This window comes from Carcharodon carcharias, chromosome 17 (genome assembly GCF_017639515.1).
Source record: "Carcharodon carcharias isolate sCarCar2 chromosome 17, sCarCar2.pri, whole genome shotgun sequence".
Taxonomy (NCBI): Eukaryota; Metazoa; Chordata; class Chondrichthyes; order Lamniformes; family Lamnidae; genus Carcharodon; species Carcharodon carcharias.
In genome coordinates this window covers 44,108,605-44,126,979 of record NC_054483.1, presented here as the reverse complement: position 1 = coordinate 44,126,979, position 18,375 = coordinate 44,108,605, and the positions used below count along the sequence as shown (strand labels likewise).

Sequence of the window (18,375 nt, the reverse complement as noted above, 5' to 3'; positions counted from 1 at the left end):
ATACAGGAGGACATAATCGGGCTGGTCAGATGGGGTGATCAGTAGCAAATGGAATTTAATCTGGATAAGTGTGAGGTCATGCACATGGGCAGGACAACAAGGCACAGGAATACATGATGAATGGTAGGACCCTGGGAAGTAACAAGGGTCAGAGGGGCCTTGGTGTGCATGTCCACCGGTCCCGTAAGGTAGCGGGACAGGTAGATAAGGTGACATATGGGATGCTTGCCTTTAAGAGTCGATGCATAGGATATAAGACCAGGAAGGTTATGCTGGAACTGTATAAAACGCTGGTTAGGCCACAGCTCTGGTATTGCGTGCAGTTCTGGAATCCGCATTATAGAAAGGATGCGATTGCACTAGAGAGTGCAGAGGAGATTTACCAGGATGTTGCCTGGGCTGGAAAGTTTTAGTTATGAGAATAGATTGGCTAGAATCACACAGTGCAGAAGAGGCCTCTTGGCCCATTGAGTCTGCACCGACATGTGAGAAACATCTGACCTACCTAACTAATCCCATTTACCAGCACTTGGCCCAAAGCATTGAATATTATGATGTGCCAAGTGCTCATCCAGGTACTTTTTATAGGATGTGAGGCAACCCACCTCCACCACCCTCCCAGGCAGCGCATTCCAGACCATCACCACCCTCTGGGTAAAAATGTTTTTCCTCACATCCCCCCTAAACCTCCTGCCCCTCACCTTGAACCTGTGTCCCCTCGTGACTGCCCTTCAACTAAGGGGAACAGCTACTCCCTATCCATCCTGTCCATGCCCCTCAATCTTGTACACCGCGATCAGGTCAGCTCTTAGTCTTCTCTACTCCAACAAAAACAACCCAAGTCTATCCAACCTCTCTTCATAACTTAAATGGTTCATCCCAGGCAACATCCTGGTGAATCTCCTCTGCATCCCCTCCAGTGCAATCACATCCTTCCTATAATGTGGCGACCAGAACTCCACACAGTATTCCAGCTGTAGCCTCACAAAGGTTCTATACAACTCCAACATGACCTCCCTACTTTTGTAATCTATGCCCCGATTGATAAAGGCAAGTGTCCCAAATGCTTTTTTCACCACCCCACTAACATGCCCCTCCGCCTTCAGAGATCTATGGACACACACGCCAAGACCCTTTGTTCCTCAGAACTTCCTAGTGCCATGCCATTCACTGAATACTTCCTTGTCAAATTACTCCTTCCAAACCATATCACCTCACACTTTTCAGGGTTAAATTCCATCTACCCTTTATCTGCCCATTTGACCATCCCGTCTATATCTTCCTGTATTCCAAGACACTCAATCTCACTGTTAACCACCTGGCCAATCTTTGTGTCCTCCGCAAACTTACTAATCCTAGCCCTCAACATAGTCATCTATGTCGTTTATATGAATGACGAATAATAGGGGACCCAGCACAGGTCCCTGTGGGACGCTACTGGACACAGGCTTCCAGTCACTAAAGCAACCTTCTGTCATCACCCTCTGTCTCTTACAACTAAGCCAATTTTGAATCCACCTTATCAAATTACCCTGTAACCCATGTGCATTTGCCTTTTTTATAAGTCTCCCATGTGGGACCTTGTCAAAGGCTTTGCTGAAATCCATGTAAACTACATCAACTGCACTACGCTCATCTACACACCTGGTCACCACCTCAAAAAATTCAATCAAATTTGTTAGGCATGACCTCCCTCTGACAAAGCCATGCTGACTATCCCTGATCAAACCTTGCCTTCCCAAGTGGAGAAAGATTCTCTCCTTCAGAATTTTTTCCAATAGTTTCCCTACCACTGACATGAGACTCACTGGTCTATAGTTCCCTGGCTTATCTCTACAACCCTTCTAATATGGTTCTGCTATTTAAGCTGTTCTCCAGTCCCATGGCACCTCCCCCGTGGCCAGAGAGGAATTAAAAATTTGGGTCAGAGCCCCTGCGATCTCCTCCCTCAGCAGTCTGGGACACAAGTCATCTGGACCTGGAGATCTGTCCACTTTTAAGCCTGCCAACGCCTCCAATACCTTGTCACTCCCTGTATCAATTTGCTCAAGAACCTCACAGTCCCTTTCCCAGAGTTCCATACCTTCATCCCATCTTCACCCAAGAGAATGAGATGTGAAGTATTCGTTTAACACTCTACCGATTTCCTCTGGCTCCACCCATAGATTGCCCCCTTGGTCCCTAATGGGCCCTACTCTTTCCCTGGTTATCCTCTTCTCATTGATATACTTATAGGATATCTTGGGATTTTCCCTTTTACCTGCCAGAGCTTTCTCATATCCCCTCTTTGCTCTCCTAATTGCTTTAAGCTCCAGCCTGCACTTTCTGTACTCCGCTAATGCCTCCGCTGATTTGCTCCATTTGTGCCTACTAAAAGCCTCCTTTCCTTCTCAACTTATCCTGAATATCTCTGGTCATCCATGGTTCCCTAGGCTTGTTACTCTTTCCTATCACCCGAGGGGGAGCATGTTGAGCCTGTATCCTCCCCATTTCCTTTTCGAATGTCCCCTACTGCTCTTCTGCAGATTTCCCCACAAGTAGCTATTACCAGTCTACCTTGGCCAGATCCTGCCCTATTTTACTAAAATCCATTCTCCCCCAATCCAAAACATTTTTTTGGAATTTATCCATTTCTTTGTCCATAACAAGCTTACATTGTACCATGTTGTGGTCGCTATCACTAAAACGCTCCCCCACCACCTCAGCCACCTGTCCAGCACTGCGCCAGCCCTTGTTAGACCCTCTACATATTGACCTAAAAAGTTCCCCTATACACATTTCAATAAATCCACTCCATCCAAGCCCTTAACACTATGTCTATCCCAATTAATGTTGGGAAAGTTGAAATCACAATATAATTACCCTACTGTTATTGTTTTTACACACCTCTGCAAATTGTGCACATATCTGCTCCTCAATTTCTCGCTGACTATCTGGGGGTCTATAATAAACACCTAACAATGTGGCTGCCCCTTTTTTATTCCCAAGCTCTACCTACAAAGCATCATTTGATGCCCCCTCCAAGATGATATCTCTCCTTACTGCAGTAACTGACTCCTTAACTAATAATGCAATGCCTCCTCCTCTTTTCCCCCTCCCCTGAAGATTCTATATCCTGGAATGTTGAGCTGCCAATCTTGCCCCTCCCTCAACCACGTCTCTGTGATGGCTACTATATCACAATTCCACGTGTCAATCCTCACCCTTAACTCATCCGTTTTACCTGTAATACTCCTGGCATTAGAGGCCATCCAGCCTTGCCTTACTCCCCTGAAACTTAATGCAGCTGTACTTCCTCTGACTTGATTGTTTTGCTGTATTATGATGTGTCTTTAGTCTGCTAACATTCTGTGCCCCCTCTCCCTGCCGAATTGGTTTAAACTCCTCCCAACAGCACTAGCAAACCCACCCGCAAGGATGTTAGTCCCGCTCTGGTTCAGATGTAGACTGTCCCGCTTGTACAGATCCCACCTTCCCCAGAAACAACCCCAGTCATCCAGGATTCTAAAACCTTCCCTCCTGCACCAACTCTTAAGACACGTACTCATCCAAGTTATCCTCTTATTTCTGTGCTCACTGGCGTAATCCAGAGATTACAACCCAAGAGGTCCTGCTTTTTAGTCTACTGCCTAACTCCCTGAATTCTTGATACAAGATCTCATCCCTCTTTCTACCTATGTCATTGGTACCAACATGTACCATCACCTCTGCCTTATCACCCTCCCCCTTCAGGATGCCCTGTAGCCGTTCAGTGACATAACCACAATAGCGACTATCTGTTCCCAACTATAGAATCTCCTATTATTATTGCTCTTCCTCCCCTCCTGTACAAACAGGCTGCATGTAGTGCCAGAAGCTTGGCTCTGTCTGCACTCCCTGGAGGAACCAGCGCCCTTATCAGCCTCCAAAGTGGAATTTTGACCAATTTGTGAGCGGGACCCCAGGAGACTCCTGAACTACCTGCTTGTTTCTCTTGGACACCCATTCCCTTCCTTCCACAAGTCCCTTCAGCTGCAGTATGGCCACCTCTCTAAACATGCTATCCATGATGCTCTCAGACTCGTGGATGCTCCAGTGTCCCCAGCCGCCGTTCCAGCTCTGAATCCCAAGCTTTCAAGAGTTGCAGCTGGACACACTTCCTGCACACATACTGGTCCGAGGCAGTGGAAATGTTCCCGCTTCCCACATAGAGCATGAGGGGCACACCACAGCTTTGAGCTCTTCTGCCATGACCTATTCCTTTAAATTAAACCTTTTAAATCAATTACTTTAGGGCCCTTCTATCCTGATCCTCGTTACTACAGAATATACAAACTATAAACCACAAAGACGACTTTAAATTAGAAGCGATAAAAGTAGTAAATACTTAGCCGACCTTACCCACTACTTACCAATCATTTCTCTCCCTTGTAGCCTCTACTGCAGCAGGGAAAGACCACTCTCTGAAGATTTAAGAAGTTGGATAGCAAAAGTGCAAAGAGCCCCTCTTCCCCTCGGCACCAAACTGCCAATCCCACACTCACTCTGGCTGTGTCTCACTCAGGATGAGGTCTCTCCCCTGATCGTGTGCAAGACTAGGGTTATTTTCCCTGGAGCAGGGGAGATTGAGGAGGACATGAGGTACATAAAATTATGAGGGGCATAGATAGGGTAGACAGGAAGGAACTTTTCCCCTTGGTGGAGGGATCAATAACTAGGGGGCATAGATTTAAGGTAAGGGGCAGGAGGTTTAGAGGGGATGTGAGGAAGAATTTTTCACCCAGAGGGTGGTGAGAATCTGGAACTCACTGCCTGAAAGGGTGGTAGAGGCAGAAACCCTCATAACATTTTAGTATTTGGATGTGCGCTTGCAATGCCATGGCACACAGGGCTATGGGCCTAGTGCTGGAAAATGGGATTAGAATAGTTAGGTGCTTGTTTGACCGGCACAGACTCGATGGACCTTTTTCTGTGCTGTAGACCTCTATAACAATGAACTGAAACAGGAGCTCCAGTTGATTGCAGCCCTGCCTATCCCAAGTGTACAGAAGCAACTACTGTTTCATCATCTAACTCAGCAGAGAACTGCTTTGAATGGCTGTGTCATTTTAGCAATGTCTTTATCCCTCGAAGCTCAAAAGAGCAACACGATCATCACTACTTCATCATTCAAATAGATTGGACAAACCATCAAAAAATTGTGGAGTCCTGAACCTTCAAACTTGCAGCAAAATCTTCAAAGTTTCAAACTGAAAACTAAAGTAGTTATCTGGCAGGTACTTTGAACAGGGAGGGAATGTTAAATTCAATTCAGAAGACAGGAAAAAGTAAGAACAGACCATGTGGCCCATTCGCCATGTTCCTCCCACAGCCTGTGCATCCCCTACCCTATCATAAGCCTTAAGCTACCCATTTCATTTCCTTTCAGTCCATATACACTCTCCTCGATCATGGACTCCACCACCCACTCTATCTCCTACAGCAGGGTGACAACATGAAGTTTTGTATAAATGTCCAAGGGCGACCAAGCAAACTACAGAACTATCAAAAAATAAAAATCAGAAAATGCTGGAAATACAGAGCTGCATATAACATAAAGACAGGTTAACAATTCAGATGGGATCCTTTGTTATAATTTTTTTGATTTCTAGCCTTCAGCTTTTGTTTAGGATTATCCATTCAACTTTTCACTTCCATTATTCATTCCTGAATAGACAACATACTCCACCACCACAGCATCATATATGAAACCAAACAAACACAAAGTTACCTCCAACTGTTGCTGCTCCATTTTTGTCAATAAAAACTTTGAATAAATGTTACTCTTCTCCAGCAAGTGCTGCAATCGCTTATAACGCATTTCACGCGAGTCTTTTTCCCAGAACATTTTGGCCTAGAAAAAGAAATGTGTCACAAAGAAATTTTGGCCAATAATTACACAGCAATACAATTATTAATTTCTACTTTTAACCTCACTTTCTGTGAACATAAATTTAGCCAGATGAATTCTTTTGTTTTACAAGTAAGAATGCATCAGGCACAAATCAGTAATTTCATTCTCTCCTAACTGACCCAAGAATATCCAGCTGAATACACTGCAATCTCGTCACTGCAAAATAATTCTCATTCTGTGTTTCACTAATGGGCCATTTGGACCATCAAGCCTGTATTGCCATTCAATAAGATCACTGCTGATCATCTTTGGCCTTAAGTCCTCTTTCCCGTCTGCCTACAGTAAATTAATTTTGCAATGAGTTACTCCTGGACATCACGAGATGTTACAGGGCATAAATTTATAGTACAGGAGGTCATTCAGCCCATTATTTATTGAAAGGGAAGAACGTGCCGGGTAATGGGGAGAAGGCGGTGGAGTGGCACTATGTAAATTGTTCTGATGGAGAGCTGGCACAGACTTAATTGGCTGAACGGCCTCCTTCTGTTCTATAACAATTCTGTGACCTTTATGACAGCCAAAGAAAAGCTAACCAGTCTAATCCCACTTTCCAGTTTTCAATCCATAGTAACAGCACTGCAAGTACATATCCAAGTATTTGTTATAAATGCCTCGAGGGTCTATACATCCACCACTCTTTCAGGCAATGAGTTCTGGACGCCAACCATCCTCAAAAATATTTCTCAGTTTCCCTCTAATCTTTCTGGCTATTACTTAAATAATATGCCTCCTGCTTAATGACACCTCTGCTAAGGGTAATAGGTCATTCCTATCCACTCTATCTAGGCTCCTCAATTTTATACGATATAATTTACTCTCCTCGGTACCAAAGAAAATAACCCCAACATTAACAAAAGCAAAATCCTGCAGATACCAGAAAATAGAAATAAAACATAAAATACTGGAAATATCCGGCAGCATATGAGGAGAAAGAGTTAACATTTCAGATGAACAACCAAAGAAAAGCATCCCGTATATCTTGTTACCCATCTTCTCTACCTGTCCCGCGAGCTTCAGGGATCTGTGGCCCAAAAGTCCTTATGTTCCACAACACTTCTCAGTATCATACCATATATTGCAAATTCCCTTACTTTCTTTGCCCTCTCCAAAAGCATTACCTCACACTTCTCTGGATTGAATTATATTTGCCACTTTTCTGCCCACCTGTCAGTCCATTGATATCTTCCTGCAGTCTACAGCTTTCTTCCTTTTTATCAACCACAATCAATTTTTGCATCTTTTGCAAACTTCATAATCATGCCCCCTACATTTAAGTCTAAATCATTGATGTATACCATTAATAATAAGGGAACCAAGTACAGAGTCCTGCGGAAGCCCAGTGGAAACAGTCTTCTACTTATAAAACCATTGGTATACCATTACCCTTTGCTTCCTGCCTCTGAGCCAATTTTGGATCCAACTTAACCACTTGCCCCTGGATCTTATGAACTATTACTTTTCTGACCAATCTGCCATATGGGACCTTGCTAAAAATCCATGCTATCCCTGATTTCACTTGGCAATATTTTTTCATGCCCTCTCTCTTTGCTTTCCTTATTTCCTTTTTAGTTTCACCCTCGTACTTTCCTGTACTGCTGTCTGTAATATTGAGATCTCGGTGTTTGACATAAGCTTTCTTTTTTTTTTGCCTGATCTCTTTATGCTATGACATCTAGGGTGGATTTCTAGGTTTGAGAGCTCCACCCTCTCTCTTTCCGGGGACATATTTGTTCTGAATCCTCTCCATCTCCTCCTTGAATGCCTCTCACCGCTCGGGCACTGATTGATCTTCAAGTTGTTGTTGGCAGTTCTCTTTTGCCAAATTACATTTCGGTTTAGTAAAATTGGATTTTCCCCAATTTAAAAGTTTTACACTTGATCTATCTTTATCCTATTCCAGAATCTAACTGAATTATGAACATTATCACAAAAATGTTCTCCCACTAATACCAGATACCCCTTCTACCAGCCCAGCTTCATTTCCCAAAACCAAATCCAGAACTGCCCCAGCTCTTCTTGTGCATGCTTTGTACAACAACCCAGGGTTTATTTAACACGTTAATGTAAAAAAAAATCACAGGAGCGTTATAAAACAAAATATGACATCATGCCAGAAAGAGATTATTAGGTCAGTTAACCAAAAGCTTGGTCAAAGGAGCAGATCTTGAATAGTGTCTTAAAGGGGAAATGCGAGGTGTACCTAAAGTGCTATTAGGAAGACAGTTCCAGGATTTTGACCCAGCGAAAGTGAAGGAACAATAATATAGTTCCAAGTCAGGATGGTGTGACTTGAAGGGGAATTTGCAGGTGACAGTGTTGCCATGTGACTGCCACCCTTGTCCTTCTAGGTGGCAAGAGCTTGAGAGTTTGGTGGAAGGAGTGAATGTTGAAGGTGGTGGGCGGGGTGCCAAACAAGTGAGCTTTGTCCTGGATGGTGTTGAGTTTCTTGAGTGTTGCTGGAGCTGCACTCATCAAGATAAGTGGAGAGTATTCCATCACACTCCTGTGCCTTGTAGAGGGTGGACAGGCTTTGGGGAATCGGGAGGTGAGTTACTTGCTGCAGAATTCCCAGCCTCTGACCCGCTCTTGTAGCCACAGTATTTATATGGCTGGTCCAGTTCAGTTTCTGGCATGTAAAAGTACATAAAAAGAAAAAGATTAGTGCAGATAAATGTAGGTCCCTTACAGTCCGAAATGGGAGGATTTATAAGAGAGATCATGGGAACGGCAGAGCGATTAAAAAACTAGTTCAGTTCAGTCTTCACGGAGGAAGACACATAACTTCACAGAAACATTAGGGAACCTAAGGTCTATGGAGGAGCAATTGAAGAAAATTACCCAAAAAAAGTGGAGAAATTAATGAGACTGAAAGCCGATAAATCTCCAGGGCCTGATAATCCATATCCCAGGGTACTAAAAGAGGTGGCAATGGAAATTGTGGATGCGTTGGTTGTCATCTTCTAAAATTCTCTAGGTTCTGGAACAGTCCCAGCAGATTGGAGGTCGGCAAACGTAACACTACTATTTAAAAGCGGAGGGAGGAATCAGGGAATTACAGACCGGTTAGCCTAACATCAGTAGTAGGGAAAACGCTAGAGTCTATTATAAAAGATGTGATAACAGGACACTTAGAAAACATCAACGAGATTAAACAAAGTCAACACGGATTTATGAAAGGAAAATGATGTTTGACAAACCCACTGGAGGTTTTTTTTGAGGGCATAACTAGCAGGTTAAGGGAAAACCAGTGGATGTGGTGTATCTGGATTTTCAGAAAGCTTTCGATAAAGTCCCACATAAGTGTGCAAAATTAATGCACATGGGATTGGGGGTAATATATTGGCATGACTTGAGAATTGATTAGCATACAGGAAACAGGGAGTAGGAATAAATAGGTCTTTTTCAGGTGGCAGGCAGCGACTTGTGGGGTACCACAGGGATCAGTGCTTGGACCCCACCTATTCACAATATATATCAATGATTTGGATGAGGGAACCAAATGTAATATTCCCAAGTTTGTTGATGACAAAACCAGGTGGGAATGCAACTGGTGAGGAGGATGTTAAGAGACTTCAAGGCAGTTTAGACAAGTTGAGTGAGTGGGAACATACATAGCAGATGCAGTATAACGTGGATAAATGTGAAGTTATCCACTTCAGTATGAAAAACAGATTTGCAGAGTATTATTTAAATGGTGGTAGATTGAGAAATGTTGCTGTACAAGGGGACTCCTTGTACACCAAACACTGAAAGCAAGCATGCAGGTGCAGCAAATGTCAGCCTTCATTGCAAGGGGATTTGAGTACATGAACAAGGATGTTTCACTGCAGCTGTACAGGACCTTGGCAAGACCACACCGTGCGCGCAGTTTTGGTCTGCTTTCCTAAGAGAGGATGTACTTAGCATAGAGCGAGTGCAGCAAAGGCTCACCAGACTGATCCTGGGATGGCCGATTGTAGTCTGAGGAGTGATTGGGTCGGCTAGGCCTGTATTCACTGGAGTTTAGAAGAATGAGGGGACCTCATTGAAACGTATAAATTTCTGACAGTGTGGGAAAGACTGGAAGCAAGAATGATGTTTCTTCTGGCTGGGGGCATCTAGAACAAGGGGTCACAATCTCAGGATACTGGGTAGGCCATTTAGGACTGAGGTTCAGGGAAATTTGTTCAGTCAAAGGGTTGTGAACCTGTGGCATTCTCTACCACAAAAGCTGTGGAGGACAAGTCACTGAATATATTTAAAGGAGGAAACAGATTTCTAGACTCCAAAGGCATCAAGGGGTATAGGGTGAGCACAAGAGTATGGAGATAGGGGATCAGCCATGATCATACTGAATGGTGGAGCAGGCTATAAGGGCCAAATGGCCTACTCCTATTTTCTATGTTTCTATGGTCAATGATAACTCCCAAGATGTTGATGGCAGGACAATTCAGCAATGGACAAGGCCATTGAATGTCAACAGGTGATGGTTAGATTCTTCCTTGCTGGAGATGGTCATTGCCTGGCACTTGTGCGGCACAACTGTTACTTTCCACTCATCATGCCAAGCTCGATTGCTGTCCAGGGTTTGCTGCACATGGGCACAGACTGCTTTGTATTTGAGGAGTTGCACATTCTATCCTCTATTAACTTGAGGTCACCCAAAACTCTCCTGCCTGTGACTTAACTCACAGCAAGTCCCTTTTCCCTATTACCCCTGTGCTCACAGAAACATCAGCCTTCTCTTTTGCATTGATATGCTGGGTTCTTCCATCATTGAGGCTAAGGATATTCATGAAGCAGTCTCCCCCAGTTAGCTCTTTAATTATACCAATATTCAGAACTGATGGTGGTAAGACTAAGGTTTCAATCTAATCCGTTGGTTGTAGGATTGTTTGGCTCTCTCTCATCCTGTTTCCATATTTAGCATGTATGTAGCCCTCTGTGTAGCTTCACCAGGTTGGCAACTCATTTTTCTGTATGCCTGGTGCTGCTCTTGGCACAGTCTCCTACACTCCTCATTGAGCCAGGCTTGATGGTAATGGTAAAGTGAGAAACATGCCAGGCCATGAGTTTACAGATTGTGGTTGAATACAATTCTGCTGCAGATACCTACAGCGCCTTATGGATGCCCAGATCAGTTCTGAATCTATCCCATCCCATTTAGCAGATGGAAGTGTCACACAACACAATAGAATGTGTCCTCTGTGTGAAGACAAGATTTCATACCCACAAAGGCTGTGATGGTCACTCCTGCCAATACTGTTATGGACATACGAAAGATAGATTAGTGAAAATGAAGTCAAGTAGGATTTACCCCCACCCCACCGCCCCCCCCCATCTTAAACCAGCTTATATTTCACCCCTCTCCTATTTTTACTTAGCTCTGCTGAAGGGTCATGAGGACTCGAAACGTCGACTTTGTTCTCCGCCGATGCTGCCAGACCTGCTGAGTTTTTCCAGGTTATTCTGTTTTTGTTTTGGTTTTTCCCTCTTGTTGGTTCCCTCAACACTTGCCTTGGGCCCAGTCTGACAGCTATATCCTTCAGGACTCGTCAGCTCGGTCAGTAGTGATACTATCAAGACACTCTTGGTGATGGACATCGAAGTTCCCCATCTAGAGGACATTCTATGCTCATTATCCCCTCAGTGCTTCTTCAAGTGGTGTTCAACACAGAAGGATAGATTGATCAGCTGGAGGGGGGCAGATGATGGCAATCAGCAGGAGATATCCTTGTCTGAATTTGACCTGACACAATGAGGCTATTGGTAGAAGCAGAGATAGTAGAGATAATTGATGGGATGAAAACTGAGTTGCTTGAGGCCAACCACGTAGTGTGGAACAGGAGTCACAGGCCAGACTGGATAAGGACTGCAGAGTTCCTCGCCTGAAGGACATCAGTCAGCCTTCCATGCTTTTCTATTAATTTTCTTCTTTCCATTTCGAGCTTTAATTCGAAGATCACATTCCCACCTCCCCACTAAACTAATTTAAATCTTCTCCAACAACGTGAACAAACCTGCCTACCACAATATTGGTACAAGCCCTGTCGAGAAGCCACATCTCTGGTTTGCACAAGTTCCATTTCCCCATAACTGATCCTAATATACCAGGAATCTAAAGCCCTCCTTTTCTCACTATCTCTCTAGCCATATACATCTGCATCATCCTTTAATTTCTATACAAACTAGCAGTGGCACTGCGAGTAAACAGATTAGTATCTGAGATCCTGCATTTTAATTTGTTTCCTAGCTAAAAGCAAGATCTGTCATGCCTCAAATTTATTTACATAATTACTTCATAAACACATTCCAGTGCTGGAAAGAAAATCATCCCAACCTCCCTTCTTATTCCTAACTTCCTTGCTTTCGCTGTTATGCCTGATTTTGCAAACTTCACCTTAAAGTCTCTTTCAAAGGGAAGTCCAACTTCCTTTATATTTCTGTAGAGCTTATACTCCTCACTTAATATCCCTGAACCTTCCCTTCACCCCACTCCCACATATAGACAAAGAACAGAAGCCAAATTATAGGACAAAATGAAGTTAGGAGTCATGTGGAACATAAACACTAGAGCTGTTGGGTTGAAAACGCCTATGCTGTAAGATTCTATATGAGTTTGCTGCAGCAGCTGCTACTGTTTTTTATTCATTGGGTGTGGGAGTCACTGGCAAGGGGCATCCCTAATTGCCCTTGTTCACTGCTGTGGTTTCCACAGCAGATTTCCAGATGGGTTTCTACAATAATCGACAATGGTTCAATGGTCATCATTAGGCTTTTAATTCTGGACTTTTATTGAATTCAAGTTCCACCATCTGCTGTGGCGGGATTCGAACCCATTACCATGTCTCTGAATTACTAGTCTAGCGACAATACCACTGCACCATCATCTCCGCTGTGAATTATGTTGTAATTTATAGAAGAGCTTTACCTGTTGCATCAGCTTTCTCTCCTCCTCCTGTCCTTCCTTCTCCAGCTGTCTTTCCTCTTCCAACATGCTGGCTGTTATGATCTCATTCACCTCATGCTCAGCCAACTCACCGTTTCTGGACTCTGAAGGGAAACACAGGGCAGAGCACTTATTCAAATTCTTACAAATAACCTCCTGATTGCTCAATAAAGTCATTGCCCAATGAGCTCCCAAGCCATACATACAAATGATCCCAAGTTTGATTTCATGCTGTGCTGAATTGGCTCAGATATTTACCCTTGGCTGACCTGGGCTAGGAAGGGGAATCTCATCATGATCAGACATTTTCAGTTTTCCATCAGAACACGAGAGAATATTCCTTGGCCATGACTACCACAGCCTGCCAATACTCGCCTACTCAATTTGCACATGAAGATTGGCCATTTGACTGAGGTACTAGAAAATTGCCAATGCCCAGAGACATAACCTCACAGCAGCCCCACATTTAAACAGGCAAAACATAATAAACTGGTTTCCACCAGGGCCTGGCAACAGACACTACCTGGAGCACTCAACTTCTTGCTTTACACAAAGTCATACAGTGCCTATGATTGTCAAGGCACACAGCTGGCTCCCAAAACATTGCTGTATAGTCCCTTAGGATTTCTTTGAGTTGGGGGGGGGGTGGAAAAAGAGTCATTGCAAAAGTCAGTCCTAACAGAGATCCCAATGTTTCCATATCTGCAGCAAAAGAAATTGGTACTTGTACTCAATTATCATAAATTGGCAGCACTTAATATCAGTTACTTCTCAACAAACCAAAGCATGGAGACCCTGCCGTTACTTCATTCCCTTATTCATCGATTCCTGCTGCATAGGGTGTGAGCATGACAGTAACAAAAACAGAAAATGCTGGAAATACTCGGCAGGTCTGGTAGTATCTGTGGCGAGAGAAACAAAGTTAATGTTCCCGGTCAAGGACCTCTCTTCAGAACAGAAGGAAAAATAGAAATGAAATAGGCTTTGGGCATGTGAGAAGGGGGGAGGAAGAACAAAGTGGAAGGTCTGCTGTAGGGCAGGAGAGATTAACTGATACAAGATTTCATGTTACAAAAGACATGGACTGGTAATGGTTGCAGAGTGTCTAGAGTGGGTGTGAATGGCAGAATGAACAGCTTCATCCAATCTGATCGGGGGTGCTTGGTAATGCTTGACATCCCATTATCCAGTGCTAACACCCTTCAGTTGGACCGCCCAAAGAAAAAACAGTTTTCTGCCAATGTCAGAATTTAAATGTGACTCATTTGTATTACGAATCTATTGTAAAGTTAGTAAAGAGTCAAAAGCAGAACTCTGGAGACCAGACTTGCACAAATAATTGTATCAACTATTTCAGAATGCCTGGGAATGTTAAAAGCCAACATTATATGTAGTTTGTAATCAACACCAATCTTATGCAACATAAGCCTTGTGAAGAGAAAAAACACTTTTTTTAAAAAGATACATATCCCAAAGCGCTTCAGAGAAGCAATCAGACAAAATTTAACACCACACCAAAGATATTAGGACAGGTGACAAAAGCTTGATCAAAGAGATAGTTTTTAATGAGTCACAAAGGAGGGGAGAAGTTTAGGGAGGAAATGTCAGTGATGAAGGTATAGCAGTTGAAGGCATGGCCAATAAGGATGAACAAGACGCCAGAATTGGTAAATCAGGAATGTTGGGAGGACTGCGGGAGATTAGAGATAATAAGGGATCTGAAAACAAGGATGGAAATATTAAAATTGAGTTGTTGCTGGACGTAGTCCTAATGTAGGTCAGTGATCTTACAGAGGTAGAAGTAGGCCAATTAGAATGGACATGTTCAGCAATGCTTGCTGCTGAACAGCCAACTGGAGGCTTAAACAATCAACTGGTGACACACTAGACAGCAGGTGACATACCTGACAGTCCTTTAATATTGAGAACTTCAAGGCATATCAGTCAGTAATTATTTCAAAACTCCATTATGGCTATTAGATAATGTGGTTGGGATTTTTGGATATCACATTAGGTTGTATATGGGCCAGAAGGAGCCAAAGAAATTTCTGGCGGAATTACCCATCAAATGTCACTGTATATGTGTCAGTGAGGACTCGATGGGCCGAAAGGCCTCTTCTGCGCTGTGTGATTCTGTGAAAACAAGAGGTGTCTCCATGCAAAAGCAAAGATTAAATTTACACATTGTAGCTAAAGAGGCCATTGATAGGAGTGCACGCTGAACTTTACCTGTGACAGAGCCAGCGTCTAACACCTCTTGCTCCTCACTGGAGTTCACTTGAAGACAAGATTTGTTTCCGTCACCTTTGATAATACTAAAAAGAAAAATGGTAAATCAGAAACAAAGAAACAGGAAATAAAAAGACATGCAACTGAAGGTAGAGGGTTTAAGTAAACCACAGGCAGACACAAACTCAAATAAACACACAGGCAGCAGGAGACACAGTAAGGGACATTACAAAAGTCAGACAAATGAAACCAGAAACAATCATGGCATATTGGGGGCGGGGGGGGGGGAGAAGGTGGCACGGAGAGTGAGGCTTGGGAAGGCACTGAACACAGAGACACTGTCAGGAACATGTAGATGCGAAGTCAAGGCAGGGGAGGGTGGGTGTTTGCGGGCGGGGGGGTTTTGTGAGGGGGAAAGAGGAGGGGGCGCGCGTGGGGAAAGTGGGGGGGAGGAGCGAGCGCCTGTGCCGAGGGGAGGGGGGGGGAGGAGCGAGCGCGCGTGCCAAGGGGGGGGGGGGGGGGGGGGGGGGGGGGGGGGGGGGGGGGGGGGGGGGGGGGGGGGGGGGGGGGGGGGGGGGGGGGGGGGGGGCTGCGTGCGCGTGCCAAGGGGAGGGGAGGAGCGCGTGCGCGTGACAAGGGGGGGGGGGGGAGAAGCGCGTGCGTGTGCCAAGGGGGGGGGGGGGGGAGGAGCGCGCGCGCGTGCCAAGGGGGGGGGGGGGGGGGGGGGGGGGGGGAGGAGCGCGCGCGCGTGCCAAGGGGGGGGGGGGGGGGGGGGGGGAGGAGCGCGCGCGCGTGCCAAGGGGGGGGGGGGGGGGGGAGGAGCGCGCGCGCGTGCCAAGGGGGGGGGGGGGGGGGGAGAGGAGCGCGCACGCGTGCCCGGGGGGGGGGGGGGGGGGGGGGGGGGGGGGGGGAGGAGCGTGCGTGCGTGCCAAGTGGGGGGGGGGGGGGGGGGGGGGGGGGGAGAGGAGCGCGCGCGCGTGCCGGGGGGGGGGGGAGCGCACACGCGCGCCAATGGGGGGGGGGGGGGGGGGGAGGAGGGAAGCGCGCACACGTGCAAAGGGGGGGAGGAGCGCGCGTGGGTAAAGGGGGGGAGGAGCGCGCGTGGGTAAAGGGGGGGAGGACAGCGCGCGTGGGTAAAGGGGGGGAGGAGCGCGCGTGGGTAAAGGGGGGGAGGAGCGCGCGTGGGTAAAGGGGGGGAGGAGCGCGCGTGGGTAAAGGGGGGGAGGAGCGCGCGTGGGTAAAGGGGGGGAGGAGCGCGCGTGGGTAAAGGGGGGGAGGAGCGCGCGTGGGTAAAGGGGGGGAGGAGCGCGCGTGGGTAAAGGGGGGAGGAGCGCGCGTGGGTAAAGGGGGGGAGGAGCGCGCGTGGGTAAAGGGGGGGAGGAGCGCGCGTGGGTAAAGGGGGGGAGGAGCGCGCGTGGGTAAAGGGGGGGAGGAGCGCGCGTGGGTAAAGGGGGGGAGGAGCGCGCGTGGGTAAAGGGGGGGAGGAGCGCGCGTGGGTAAAGGGGGGGAGGAGCGCGCGTGGGTAAAGGGGGGGAGGAGCGCGCGTGGGTAAAGGGGGGGAGGAGCGCGCGTGGGTAAAGGGGGGGAGGAGCGCGCGTGGGTAAAGGGGGGGAGGAAGCGCGCGTGGGTAAAGGGGGGGAGGAGCGCGCGTGGGTAAAGGGGGGGAGGAGCGCGCGTGGGTAAAGGGGGGGAGGAGCGCGCGTGGGTAAAGGGGGGGAGGAGCGCGCGTGGGTAAAGGGGGGGAGGAGCGCGCGTGGGTAAAGGGGGGGAGGAGCGCGCGTGGGTAAAGGGGGGGAGGAGCGCGCGTGGGTAAAGGGGGGGAGGAGCGCGCGTGGGTAAAGGGGGGAGGAGCGCGCGTGGGTAAAGGGGGGGAGGAGCGCGTGTGTGTGAGAGGGGAGCGTGTGTGTGTGAGGGGAGCATGTGTGTGAGAGAGAGGGGGGAGGGGAGCGTGTGTGTGAGGGGGAGGGGAGCATGTGTGTGTAAGGGGGGGAGGGGAGCGTGTGTGTGTAAGGGGGGGAGGGGAGCGTGTGTGTGTAAGGGGGGGGGAGGGGAGGGTGTGTGTGTGTGTGTGAGGGGGGGTGGGGAGCGTGTGTGTGAGATGGAGGGGAGGGGACCATGTGTGTGTGAGGCGGGGGAGGGGAGCATGTGTGTGTGAGATGGGGGGAGGGGAGCATGTGTGTGAGAGAGAGGGGGGAGGGGAGCGCGTGTGTGTGTGTGAGGGGGGAGGGGAGCGCGTGTGTGTGAGGCGGGGGAGGGGAGCGTGTGTGTGAGGCGGGGGAGGGGAGCGTGTGTGTGTGAGATGGGGGGAGGGGAGCGCGTGTGTGTGTGTGTGGGTGGGGGGGGAGGGGAGCGCGTGTGTGTAAGGGGGGAGGGGAGCATGTGTGTGTGAGGCTGGGGAGGGGAGCGTGTGTGTGTGTGAGAGGGGGGGAGGGGAGCGTGTGTGTGTGAGATGGGGGGGAGGGGAGCATGTGTGTGTGAGATGGGGGGGAGGGGAGCATGTGTGTGTGAGAGGGGGGAGCGTTGTGAGAGAGGGGGGAGGGGGGTGTGTGTGAAAGGGGGTTGGGGGAGTGTGTGTGTAAAGGGGGGAGGGGAGAGTATATGTGTGTGTGAGAGGAGGGGAGGGTATGTGTCGGGGGGGGGTGGTGGGGAGGGGGAAGAAGGGTGTGGGTGAATGTGTCCATGTCGGGGGGCGGGTGGGGGGGTAGTATTAGGTGCCCAGGAGTCGCATGTGGTCGGGTCCCCACCCGGCATTCCGCACTCACCCGTTCATCCTGCCGGCCACAGAATCTCAATCCGCCCAAAACCAGCAACCCGGATCCGGTGACTCGCCCTCTCTCCCGATTTAATTTTTTCTATCTCGGTATTTTTTTCTCTCTCTCTCTCTATCTGTCCCGGTATATTTCTCTCTCTCTCTCTATCTATCCCGGTGTTTCTCTCTCCGTTTTTCTCTCTTGCGCGAGCCACAACTTTCGCGCCTCTTCTCGGTCGAGTCCAACTGAACGGGGACGGGGGTGGGGGGGGGGGTTAATGAGGTCAGAGTCAGTTCCAGCTCCGTGAGTCCAGCCCGAATTCATGGTATTTATTATAGAAATTATTGAAATTGTCTTCTACTTTTAAAAAAGCATGTCTACACCATCTTCTTTATCAGGTTTTCCGTATTTATAATTTAAATTCAGTCCCCTTCACCCCCCATTTATTTCGACTTAGTCAAAAACCCCGCTTGTGTAATCGAGTTGTGTAATCGAGCGGAGCGCGCACGGCGAGGTTGCGCGCCCTGTTTAGGGGA

The 18,375-nt window shown here is 47.6% G+C and overlaps 1 protein-coding gene across 1 annotated transcript in view; it reads right to left on the bottom strand.

The window, feature by feature from the left end:
- The window catches only part of hells (helicase, lymphoid specific), a 63,501-nt gene extending 45,415 nt beyond the window's left edge, over positions 1 to 18,086 (bottom strand). The window contains exons 1-4 of the mRNA XM_041210116.1: positions 17,852 to 18,086; positions 15,090 to 15,175; positions 12,843 to 12,964; positions 5,750 to 5,872 (exon numbers count right to left, since the gene is read on the bottom strand). Coding sequence (XP_041066050.1) covers positions 5,750 to 5,872; positions 12,843 to 12,964; positions 15,090 to 15,175; positions 17,852 to 17,859 — 339 coding nt within the window. The 5' untranslated portion in view covers positions 17,860 to 18,086. The remainder of the gene's footprint in view (positions 1 to 5,749; positions 5,873 to 12,842; positions 12,965 to 15,089; positions 15,176 to 17,851) is intronic.
- Positions 18,087 to 18,375: the final 289 nt, after the last annotated feature.